The 11,552-nt window shown below is 34.8% G+C and overlaps 6 protein-coding genes across 6 annotated transcripts; 4 read left to right on the forward strand and 2 right to left on the reverse strand.

Moving 5' to 3' along the window:
- LOC104702840 (casein kinase II subunit alpha-3) lies at positions 102 to 2,505 on the forward strand. Its single transcript, XM_010418761.2, has 10 exons — positions 102 to 326; positions 588 to 717; positions 804 to 998; positions 1,084 to 1,241; positions 1,422 to 1,512; positions 1,648 to 1,713; positions 1,813 to 1,895; positions 1,994 to 2,057; positions 2,143 to 2,211; positions 2,309 to 2,505. Exons 1-10 carry the CDS (start codon positions 241 to 243, stop codon positions 2,366 to 2,368), a joined length of 1,002 nt encoding a protein of 333 aa, XP_010417063.1. The 5' UTR covers positions 102 to 240; the 3' UTR covers positions 2,369 to 2,505.
- LOC104702841 (uncharacterized protein At2g23090) lies at positions 2,531 to 3,385 on the reverse strand. Its single transcript, XM_010418762.2, has 3 exons — positions 3,215 to 3,385; positions 3,061 to 3,101; positions 2,531 to 2,847 (listed from the first exon to the last, which is right to left on the reverse strand). The coding sequence occupies exons 1-3, from the start codon at positions 3,288 to 3,290 to the stop codon at positions 2,578 to 2,580; spliced, it is 387 nt and encodes a 128-aa protein (XP_010417064.1). The 5' UTR covers positions 3,291 to 3,385; the 3' UTR covers positions 2,531 to 2,577.
- LOC104702843 (molybdate-anion transporter-like) lies at positions 3,663 to 6,213 on the forward strand. The gene is made up of 9 exons (XM_010418764.2): positions 3,663 to 3,920; positions 4,038 to 4,182; positions 4,275 to 4,443; positions 4,543 to 4,801; positions 4,919 to 5,007; positions 5,094 to 5,276; positions 5,359 to 5,444; positions 5,556 to 5,640; positions 5,718 to 6,213. Exons 1-9 carry the CDS (start codon positions 3,722 to 3,724, stop codon positions 5,850 to 5,852), a joined length of 1,350 nt encoding a protein of 449 aa, XP_010417066.1. The 5' UTR covers positions 3,663 to 3,721; the 3' UTR covers positions 5,853 to 6,213.
- Positions 6,115 to 7,806, reverse strand: LOC104702842 (prolyl 4-hydroxylase 13-like). The gene is made up of 8 exons (XM_010418763.2): positions 7,577 to 7,806; positions 7,397 to 7,489; positions 7,137 to 7,294; positions 6,950 to 7,052; positions 6,763 to 6,858; positions 6,598 to 6,663; positions 6,396 to 6,515; positions 6,115 to 6,312 (listed from the first exon to the last, which is right to left on the reverse strand). Exons 1-8 carry the CDS (start codon positions 7,688 to 7,690, stop codon positions 6,229 to 6,231), a joined length of 834 nt encoding a protein of 277 aa, XP_010417065.1. The 5' UTR covers positions 7,691 to 7,806; the 3' UTR covers positions 6,115 to 6,228.
- On the forward strand, positions 9,575 to 10,073 carry LOC109125707. The gene has a single exon (XM_019228199.1). It carries the CDS (start codon positions 9,592 to 9,594, stop codon positions 9,883 to 9,885), a length of 294 nt encoding a protein of 97 aa, XP_019083744.1. The 5' UTR covers positions 9,575 to 9,591; the 3' UTR covers positions 9,886 to 10,073.
- Positions 10,352 to 10,971, forward strand: LOC104702845. The gene has a single exon (XM_010418765.2). It carries the CDS (start codon positions 10,411 to 10,413, stop codon positions 10,687 to 10,689), a length of 279 nt encoding a protein of 92 aa, XP_010417067.1. The 5' UTR covers positions 10,352 to 10,410; the 3' UTR covers positions 10,690 to 10,971.

Raw genomic sequence — 11,552 nt, forward strand, 5'->3', positions numbered from 1 at the left:
TGTATTAAACAGTTCGGTTCGATTTGGTTTAGTTGGTTTATTCCGGTTTAACTGTACTTGATCGGTCCGATTTGGTTATCGTGACTCTCAGATTGTGTTTTCTTCAACCTGCGCATTTGCGCAACGCACTTCGTCTGTCCTCATCATCCACTTGAACCAACGCGACGATAAGAGAGAGAGAGAGAGAGAGGATTGTGATCGCGACAAGCTCACTGGTTCTCCAATTTCAGATCGAAATCGATGTCGAAATCTAGGGTTTATACCGATGTTAACGTTGTTCGTCCCAAAGAGTACTGGGACTACGACTCTCTTGTTGTTCAATGGGGGTAAATGATTCTCGCCTTTTACTGCTCACTCTTTGATTTTTGTATTATTTTTTTATTTCTGTGGAATTTGATTGATTTGTTGTTTTCCCAAATCGAATTTTTGAATCCGAAAAAGTGGAGTTTTTAGGGTTTGAGGAAGGTTCCTTAAACACACTTTGTTAAAGTGGCTAATAGCAAAGAAATTTATCTGTGTGAGATTATTGAGTAGTTTGTGTGATTTGATAATAATACTTCCAACTCTTAATTGTGGGAGTTTTGTAGTCATCAAGATGATTACGAGGTTGTGAGAAAAGTTGGTAGAGGAAAATACAGTGAAGTTTTCGAAGGCAAAAACGTCAATACGAACGAGCGTTGCATTATCAAGATCCTCAAACCCGTAAAGAAGAAGAAGGTGATTTTAATTTGAGCACATGAAACCTTTCTGTGATGCTTGTTTTGTTGAAACTTGTTTTTAGTCATTGCTTTGATGTTATGCAGATAAAGAGAGAGATTAAGATACTCCAAAACCTCTGTGGTGGACCAAACATTGTTAAGCTGTATGATATTGTCAGAGATGAGCACTCCAAAACACCTAGCTTGATATTCGAGTTTGTCAACAGTGTGGACTTTAAAGTCTTGTATCCAACATTGACTGATTACGATATCCGGTTCTATATTTATGAGCTGCTTAAGGTAATGTTTCGATCTTTTACTTGCTAGAAATGATTGTTACCATACATAGAATGTTTTATGGAATCCGATAATATTGCATTTTCAGGCTTTGGATTTCTGTCATTCTCAAGGAATTATGCATAGGGATGTTAAGCCTCACAATGTCATGATAGATCATCAGCTGCGTAAACTTCGTCTGATAGACTGGGGTCTTGCTGAGTTTTACCATCCTGGAAAGGAGTATAATGTTCGAGTTGCCTCACGGTAATATCATATACCACAGCTTTATTCGACCTGCCTGGCCACGCCCAATAGGGGCATTCATAGACGCTGATGATTGAAACATTTTCAATTTGAAACTAGCTTTTTGCAGTCAAAGCTTGTTTAACTTTTTGTAGTTGTAGTAAAATGCATTAGACTAAAAGTCTGTGAATTAATTATCAGATACTTCAAGGGTCCCGAGCTACTAGTTGATCTACAGGATTATGACTATTCTTTAGACATGTGGAGTCTTGGCTGCATGTTTGCTGGCATGGTGAGAACTGATTATTCCCTCACTCTTCTCTATAGTTTAGATCTTTGAAGTTCTTGCAAACATTTGAGTTTCCGAGTCTTAATTGTTAACAACTTTTAATGTTGCTTATTCACTTATCAAATGCTGATGCTGTAGATATTTCGTAAGGAACCGTTCTTCTATGGCCATGATAATCATGATCAACTTGTCAAAATCGCCAAGGTATACTGCTAGTCTCCAAACTGCTGTTTTATTTGCATAAGATTATATTACAAAAGTTTGATCTATTTTATTGGTCTTTGGTGGAAACCCCATGCGTAGGTGTTGGGAACCGATGAGTTAAATACTTACCTTAACAAATATCAGCTAGATCTAGATCCTCAACTGGAAGCACTTGTTGGAAGGTATTAATTTCATCCCTGAGTCTGTGTTTAAAAGTCAAAACTAGTTGCTTTGTCCTGCCTAGGACAAATGAGTTCAATGAAACCACTCTCATTTGCAGGCATAACAGGAAACCATGGTCTAAGTTTATCAACGCAGACAACCAACATTTGGTCTCACCTGAGGTTCGATTTGACTCTTTCTAGACAATACGTAAACTACTTCATTTAGTTATGGGTGTATTGACTCTCAATGTATGAACATCTTCAGGCCATTGATTTTCTCGATAAGCTTCTTCGGTATGATCATCAAGACAGATTAACCGCAAGAGAAGCCATGGTAAAAATCCTCTTCAAGCACTTGTCTTTTATATTCTTTTACCCGATTAATATCATCAAACTTATAATCTGTGGTTCCCTGTTGATCTATTATATAGGCTCATCCATACTTCGCTCAAGTTAAAGCTGCAGAGAGCAACAGACTTCTAAGCCAGTGAAAACCAAAGCTTGATTGATGCCTTCTACTACTATTTTTGAACCAAAAACATTGTTATGTTGTTGTAAGAACCAAAAAAAAAGACCAGAAAGTTGTTTCAAAATTGTGGTAATTTATAATTTTCTCATCCAAACATAATTAATTGATAAGCAAAAAGAAGCAAAGGTTCTAAACAAAGCTTTATGATATAATTATAATCGCAATAAAAACTTATTGTTGAAAACAAGTCATCTTTAAGTAGAGAGAAAACAGAACCATAAAATTTTCAGAGACTTCTTTTGATACAAACATAGGAAAGAGGATCCCAAAACGTTTTACATTGGAATCCTTTATAGTTGAGATAATAGTAATTTTGCTTGATCTCTTCTTGAGGTGAGGGAAGCAAGCGACAACATCAGCCTTGGGATGCTTGGCCTCGGCGTGCTCCCTGCATTTCACTTCCGATGTAGTGCAGATGAATGTTTGCATACAAACCTTGCACTGTTCATTATAAAACACATCACGAAATAACAAGCTAGTTAACACCACACAATCCAATCATAAAACTGCTTAATAGATCAACATGAGATAAATATCACACTAAGGTTTCATGGTTCCACAAACATCGGTAATTAAGAATAACCCAAGAATTGGACAAAAATAAAAAAAAACAAAAACTTTAATCTTTGATGATTTGGTAAAAAAAATGATCACCTGAATCGACATAGCTTTCTTGTTAGCTTCCAACTGGCTTCCTGTAAGAGAGATAAAAAAAAAAAAGATCATTACAAAACACGAGTTGTAGAGCTAAATCTCCAAATTGACAAAACCTATTAAAAAAAAAATCGAATCTGGTCGGGTCGTGTACCTTTTCCAGCAGCCTTTGCCTTTTCCAAGTTTTTGGCGCGAGCCATGGCTGATTTCTGTGCGTTTCCGCCACCCATCTTTTTTTTTCTGATCGAAGGGAAAGAGAGAAGAGAAGATGAACTCAAACCCTAATTTTCAGATATACACGAAATGGAATAAGTTTTTTTTTTTTTTTTNGACTCAATGAGAAAAGATTTATACGAGGAGAAAAATCCTAATAATAATGCCACTTGCTTCTTATTTTGTTTCTCTATAATGTCCACTTACATTTAATTCGCCCACTCAGCACTCACACCAATCACCTAACGCGTGTATTTTTTTTATTCTAGATAATTCGACTTTTCACTTATTGGGCCTTAAGGCCTTTTTGGTTGAATATGTGTTGGGCCTATTTGTTAAACTTTATGAGTTTTATTATGATGTGTCAAGATCTCAAATCCCTCACTCTCTTCCCCGACGTTTTTGTTTTCATTCTCCGGCGACTTTACCGGTGTGACTTTCAGAATCGATGGGTGTCGTAATTGAGACTTTTATTTGGGAACCAAGCTCACGCTTCTTCGTCTTCGTCTTCGTTTCCACATTTTTATCGATACTTCTGTTTCCTTACTTGGCCAAGAACAGAACTTTTGGTACCTTTGATCATTCCGTTTCCTCTTCTTTCGCTCGGTTCCAGAGATGGTTTCTAGCTATCTACACTCTCTCTTCAGGTATATTTACAAATGGGTCTTCACAATTTTATCTCTTTCTTCATAAAGCTTTCATTTTTTTTTGCCTTTTCTCTTCAATCTAAGTGGATCCTTTGCTACAAATTTGGATTTTTACAGTGATGGAAGGTTTATGGTCTGTGTATGGAGAATTGGAGTTAGCATCTTATGGTTTAAGTAAGGAATCAATGGTGTTTTATCTCTGTGTTGGCTATTCGACCGCTCTTGTTCTCGGTCCTTTACTTGGTGTGATTTCTGATCTCATGTAAGTAGCTTTTTACTACAATGTTGATCATAGCTAACCTTAAAAAACAAATCCAATGGTGCTCGGTATTGATAATATCGAAACTTTTGTAGGGGTCAGAAGAGAATTTGTCTACTCTATTGTGTATTGCACTTCGTTGTTGGTGCGTGGAAGAGGGTTACAATGAGTCCTAGTGCTTGGTTTGCAAATATTTGTCTCTCTCTTGCTGGTATTGTATATTCGTTTGGGTTTGAGACTTGGTTAGTTGTGGAACATGAAAAGGTATTGGATTCGTCTCTGCATTTGAGTTTTTTATCATTTGAGAACAGACAAAAGTTCTGTTTAGTAATGTTATTGTTATGTGTCTTGTACCTTTTGTAGCAAAGTCAGAGGAATGACTCGTTAAATGAAACATTCTGGTTGATGACTTTCCTTGAGTCCGCATCTTTACTAGGAGGTCAAGTTCTTGCAAATTGGCTTGTAGATGAAACTGTTCAGCATGGCATTGCATTGTCTGCTACGGCGTCTTTGTTCTTGTCTGTTGTGGCCATTGTTTGTATTGTCCAGACTGCGAAAGAGCCTTTGAAGACCCTCCCATTTAGGGATTATTCCGCAGCTTTCTATGCATATGTTCTTGGTGGTAAGGTTTTCTTTGTGATTTTTATATGTCTCCATATCAATTTACAGATTTGAATCACTTCTGTTCAATTTAAAAATTCACAAGTATAACTTAGTTTTTGCTTGTCTCTTTGATCAGATAAAAGAATATGGTTTCTGGGAACTGCACAAGCCTGCCTCCAGTTTTCCACTGCAGTCTTTTGGATTCTTTGGGCACCAACCATTGTGGTATGATCAAGCTCTCTATTGTAACATTCTTTGGGATTTTAGATAAGATAATTATTGATATTAAAAAATGTGTTATGTTGGGTCAGGCTGATGGGAGAGAAGTGAATCTAGGATTAATCTATCCCTGTTTCTTGGGTTCAAGAATGCTTGGGAGTACAGTATTCCCATGGCTTATGAGTGGACAATCATTGCTCCGGCTTGAAGATTGCTTAGTGTACATATACGCAATACTTGGGATTGTGTTTTCTATAGTAGCCTATGATTATCAGGTAACTTATTAGCTAATTTCAGTAAATACTTGTTGCTTCTTATGGAAGGCCTCTCTCACACATTAAAAACCGTATCCTGCAGGAAATCCGAATCTTAGTAGTACTTTTCTGCTTATATCATGGCTGTGCTGGACTTGCCCTGCCTTTGCTTGCAAGACTAAGAACAATGTAATGCTCTTGTGTAATTCACATTTTTCAGATTATTTTTGAAAACACATTCTTTGTTAGCAGGGGAATCGTTCTCCTTGGTTGGTAATGGAATGTACTCTTTATTTATAGGTATGTGCCAAATGAATTGCGTGGTGGGATGATAAGCCTCTCTCAAGTTCCAGCTAATGCAGCTATTTTGTTTTGCTTAATACAGGTGTGTGTCATCAAAAAAACACCCTTTGAACCTATTTTGCCTATGTTTCAGTCGCCTTATCAATCTTAATATTGCAGAGAGGGTACTCTAACAAGATTGAGAACTCAACAATGATGGCTTTTGGTGCCATTTCTTTATTCACTGCATCTGGTTGTATATATTTATTGAGACGATGGGGAAAGTCACCACATCAAGATTGGCACAAACTATGATCCTGAGTAAGCTGTTGTCTCTGGTTATGAGACATATGCGGAAGCAGGACAAGGCAAATCAAAGACAAATCTGCATGTTTCCTAACAAAATTCAGGTTCGTATGTAATCTTGTGTTGAATAGTCTCGCTTCGATTTTGTAGCAGCATGAAGTGAGCTATAATAACACACAAACCTGGAAGCTCAAAGATGCAGTGAAAGCAGTATAAGAGGTTTGATTCATTAGTTTTGAGAGGATTCTATTATTTTGGATGATTGTTTTCCTTTTTGTTCTATTCATATCTTATTAAGATCATCTTCTTTGGACCTTTTAGGCATTATTGTTGTACAAGTAAATATGAATGAAAATGAATTTTTCACAAATTACATAAATCTTCTTCAATCATATATTTGGTCTCGTATCCATTTTGTGGCAACCCATTTCTCACCCTTAATAACAGGACAGCTTCCATGGAGAGATGTCTGCAACAACAAAACCATATTTTGTGAAAGATCAAACATTCTGTGTCTGAAATTGGGGTTTCTTGATTGTCTGAAACACTTACCTGATCGATTGTTTTGTTTGGGAACAAATTGTAAAAGAAAATAGCGTCTCCTTGTCGTGGCTTTACTTTAAGACCAATACACTTCTCATAATCATAACTTCCATTCATGTTTCTCCCATTCTGCTTCCTCAAAACCAATCTTGTTTTACAACCCAAGAACCCTAACCATGTCAAACCAAAAGAACGAAGTAGCAATGATTACCTCGAATGGGAACATCGTCTCTCCACCTTCTTTGACAGTCGATAAGAACAATAGGAAAGTCACAAGCTGCATTCATAGGTTGAGTGGAGGATCAACAGATGAAACTTAGAGCCCAAGTTGCTTAAAATCCAGAGCAGGAAAACTAAAATTAGGTTGCTTACTTACCCTTTGGCTTCTCTGAGGACCATACTCAGCTGGATTGAAGGCATCATAATGTGAATCATACTTCTGGCCAAGCTGATATCTCAAGATGTTGAATGACTAGAGAGAAAAAAACACACATGAAAGGTCTTATTCATAAGCAGAAACCACATGTTCTTGAACGTTTTGGATCATATTCGTATTTGCTTACTTCGTAATAATCACTAGGGATTCTCGTGGCTGAAGCAATTTTCTCTTCGATGGCATCTAAAAGCCCGGACTCATCTTCATCAGCACTGATGAACACTCCAGTGCTGCATTTGAAAATGTTCATTGATCAAATGCGCATGCTCTCTAGCTAGCCACTGAATTGATCTTATGTAAGTTTTTTATTTAACCTGGTTCTAACGTTTCGAGTGGTATCTGCCGTTTCGCCTTTCCTTAAAGCAAGCTTAGAAGGCTTAAGCTTAGGCTTTGCCATATCGATTATGGCTTCACATTGTTGTTTAGTTGCGAAATTCCGCAAGTAAAAAACTCGAGGACTCCAGCTTAAAACCTAATCAAAAACATGTACCAAAATCATCTATACTTGTGAATCTGAATCTAAAGTTATTATTATTATTATTTGAGTTTGTTACATATTTGAGAAGTAACTAACCTGAAAAGGAATGTTGTTAGGGACAGAACCGTGATCTAAAGATTCAGTTTCCTCGTTTACAGATCTTCGTGTTGGAATCTCACTGAAACGTCTCTGTAGGAAAAAAAAAAACAGAGTTATGAAAGAGCTTCAACGGAACTCGATCGAAGATATTAAGAGAGAAAGATCACAAAAGAAGACCTGAGAGAGAAGAATGAAGAAGGAGAAACCAATGATGGCGAAAAGAAAGCATAACGCAATGAAAATGTAAGGAAACGCTAGCTGCTGCTTCTTCTCTTTGCCATAAGATCTCATCTCTCTGTCGACGGCGGGAACTTGAATTCTGAAACAGAGAGAGAGAGAGACAAAAAGAGAGAGATAAAGATGAGTAAAGGTGACTACACGTCAATAAGTCATCTTCTCAGTTTCTAATGTAGATTCTCTATGGCACATTATATTTGTCTCCCTTTAAGACGTTTCCTGTCTTTTAAATTCGTGCTTGATGTTTTTGGACATTATTCATAATTGTGTGTTTTTTTAATGGTTTTTAAATATGTTTTACATTTTCAATGTGATTATTTAAATTACAAATCAAATTTCACTTTTTACTCAAATCAAATATAATATACATTTAAGTCTAAATTACCATTTAATTGGTGTGTATTATTATTATTTAGGAGTATATATATATATATATATCTATATAATTAAAAAACTTCAAATGTGTATATGTTAAAAGGACATTATGTGTGAAGTAATATCTAAAGATATTCTCTTCAATGGTTGAATTAACCAAAAGGTCCAAAACTAGTAAAAATTAGAATTGTTTTCATAAATATTGGGATACATTTCATTAACATTGTGATATGCTTTGCTGTTTCTGACTTCTTCTTTTTTCCCCTAATAAATTTTTGTCTATACAATTCTAATGTAGATTGTTATAAATTCAAAAGGTAAAGTTATCTATTTTTTTTTTATAGGTGCTACACATTTTTATAAAAAGTGGCTTTTTATTGTAGATGCTAAAACTGGAATGAAATGGAAAACAAACACGTGGCAGAGCTGTAAATATGAGGTTACATTCTTTTATGTGGTTATCATATAACAAAAAAGAAATCATTCATAAATAAATTTATTAAAAATCCGCACATAGGGATCTAAGCTAAGAAAAGTAAAGAGAATCAAAGATATTTAACGTCGGCCAATGTTACCTAGCTTTAATAGTAACAAACTTTAAAAACCATATTTTGTTAGTGTAGGTTTCTCGATTCATTTACCAAAAAATAGTGAAATGGACTTTCTTTAGAAAAACATTAAAAGAGAGGATATTGATTTAAGATTTAAATAGATTCTTAAAAATTTTAAATATTCTTTCCTTTGTATTAAAATATATAATATTTTAAAAATTTTACCAGAATTAAGAAAACAATTAATGATGTATTGTTGTTAACTCAAAATAATAAATGATTTACTATATTTGATATTTAGTTGTATCTTTTCTTATTCTTCTGCCATTTGACATGGTTATTGAATTGTATTTCATGTATATATTTAATAGTTATATATTGTAAAAGTAAAATTATTAAATAGTAATTTGATTTTGAAAATAAAAATACATTAAATACATTAAAAAATCATTTTTTTGATACAAAATAACATCCTAAAACATTATGTATTCTGATACAGAGGGAGTATGTAGAATCTATTGTTATTAGATCAATATTTTATTAAATTTTGTTAAAATTTAATGTTATTAGTTTGTAATTTGTAAAAAATTATTGAAAATCTTAACAAATTTGGGTTATTGGATTCAGGTTTTTATAAAGTCATTAAAAATTTTGTATTATTCAATTAAAACAAAAAAATCTATAATTATTAATGAATTCAACTATTCTATTATTAGTTTATGATTTTATACATTTTCATTACAAAATTGTTTACATTATTTTACAAAATTTTAGTATTAACAAAACTATAGATACTCTCTAGCAATCTTTAAATATCTTTTACTAATTCTTAAAAAATTTCACTAATTTATTTTTATTAAAATCTTCAAAATTAATTATAAATTAGAATCAAATAAAACTCTTATCATTACATAAAAGCCACGTAGGTCTCAAGGAGCTCCATAATTGCCACGTTTGTGGCACGCGTCGGAAACACACGCGCCATACGTGTTCCATATAAGCAAAAAGTGTAAACCTCTCATCAGCGGCATGAATTTAGCAAACGGGGAAAAAAATATGGAAGATCAGAAAAAGCCACCAACGACGGAGCAAGAAGTTAAAAACGACGTTGATTCTATCAAGAGCCCATACTTGAACTATGATAAATTGGAAGATTACAAGATGAAAGGTTACGGAGCCGAAGGCCACCAAGAGCCTAAGCTCGGCATGGGAGGTGGAGCCACCGATGCTCCCACTCCTTCAGGGGGCGTTGGCCGTGGTGGAGGTGCTGCATCGACGGATCTTTCCTCCACCGGTGCCATTAACCGTCAGGGAGTTCCGTGAAAGATAACAAAAAAAACTTCGTTATGGGTTTGTGGGATCGCCAATAAACACAAAATGTAGCTTAGTTTGTCCAATAAACTGATCTAGTTTCGTTTCTTTTAACGTGTTTTTGATGTAAGTTTGCTTACATGTTCTGTATCTTATTCTGATACTTCAAATGATACTTTTATAACTATATCTTTCTGATATTTAGCCATTATTTTCCATTCCAATACCCAAAGATTGTTGTCACTTGATCAGTGTCACCAAATTCTAGTCTTGTTGTTAACTATTCTCCTTAATCAAAAAGCCCACTAAAAAGTCCATTAAAAAGCCCATAACCTCAACAGCCGACATCAGTAAAGACATTACCCACAAGGCCACGTAGATCTCGAGGAGCCGCGTAGTTAACGTGTCGGAATCAAACGAGCCACAGTGTACTTTTAGAAGCTCTATAAAAATCTGAGACATCTCTCAATGTTAAGATCCTAAAACAAATCTAAAAGCAGAAAAAAAAACAAAGGAAACAAACAACAATATACAAAAATGGAGGCTGAGAAAACACCACCGACGACGACGACGACGACGACGACACCGGCGACAACGACGGAAAAGAAAACTGGGCCAGATGTGAAAGACAACGACTTACCAACCAATAGCCCTTACATGGCTACGGGTACTTTGGAAGATTACAAGATGAAAGCTTATGGAGCTGAAGGCCATCAAGAGCCTACGCCTGGTCTAGGTGGTGGCTCCACCGATGCTCCTACTCCTTCAGGCGACGTACCTGCCGACGCCACCACCACCGCTGCGAAAGCTCCCTGAAAAAATAAAGACTGATAATAATTAATGGGTTTTAGTTGGATCGTCGGAGAAAATAACCCAAACTTGTCGAATGTTCAATAACTGATCCAGCTTCGTTTTTTCTTAACGTTTTTATGGGTTAATTAAAAATGTATTTGCGTGTAACGATGAATGCTAAAATAATTATCTGAGTTTCATAAGAGAAAACATTATCATATGTTTTGTAAGAAATGAAGTTGTAATGATTTAGTGATTAATGTTATCTTTATTCCTATTCGAGAGGAGAGGACCAATGTTATTCAATTTTATCTCGATCTACGCTAAGTATATATGGGTGTCTCAATCCAATGTTTGGTTTTGGTTTGGAGTTACATGAACACTACTATCCACAACAAGAGAAGAAAAATGAATTTTTATTTGAAACAACTACTAATTCACGAAAACATGAATTCGTTTTTATTTTATTTTAATTATATTTTATCAAACAACGAATTCAATTTTTATTCCCATCATTTTCTGAAGGGCCGGTGAATGATCATCATGAATCCATGATGCTCGAAGTCGGTGGCTTTGTGACTTGTGAGCACGATCGAATATATGGTGTGGGAATATATTATTTGCCAACGAACACGTGGTTGGTTGGTGATAGCCAAATCTTGGAGATAATCTGTATATAGAGAATATGTGGCTCACAAATTATATGTAGTCAACCAAGAAAGTAGATTTGTAAACTATATATAGTTGGGTTATATTAATTTAATATTTATATATAGTTGGGTTTCTCTTATTTGACAATGGAAACTAATGAGTTTTTTTTTTTTTTTTTTTTTTTTTTTTTTTTTTTTTTTTTTTTTTTTTTTTTTTTTTTTTTTTTTTTTTTTTTT

The sequence above is a fragment of the Camelina sativa genome, chromosome 7, assembly GCF_000633955.1.
Source record: "Camelina sativa cultivar DH55 chromosome 7, Cs, whole genome shotgun sequence".
Taxonomy (NCBI): Eukaryota; Viridiplantae; Streptophyta; class Magnoliopsida; order Brassicales; family Brassicaceae; genus Camelina; species Camelina sativa.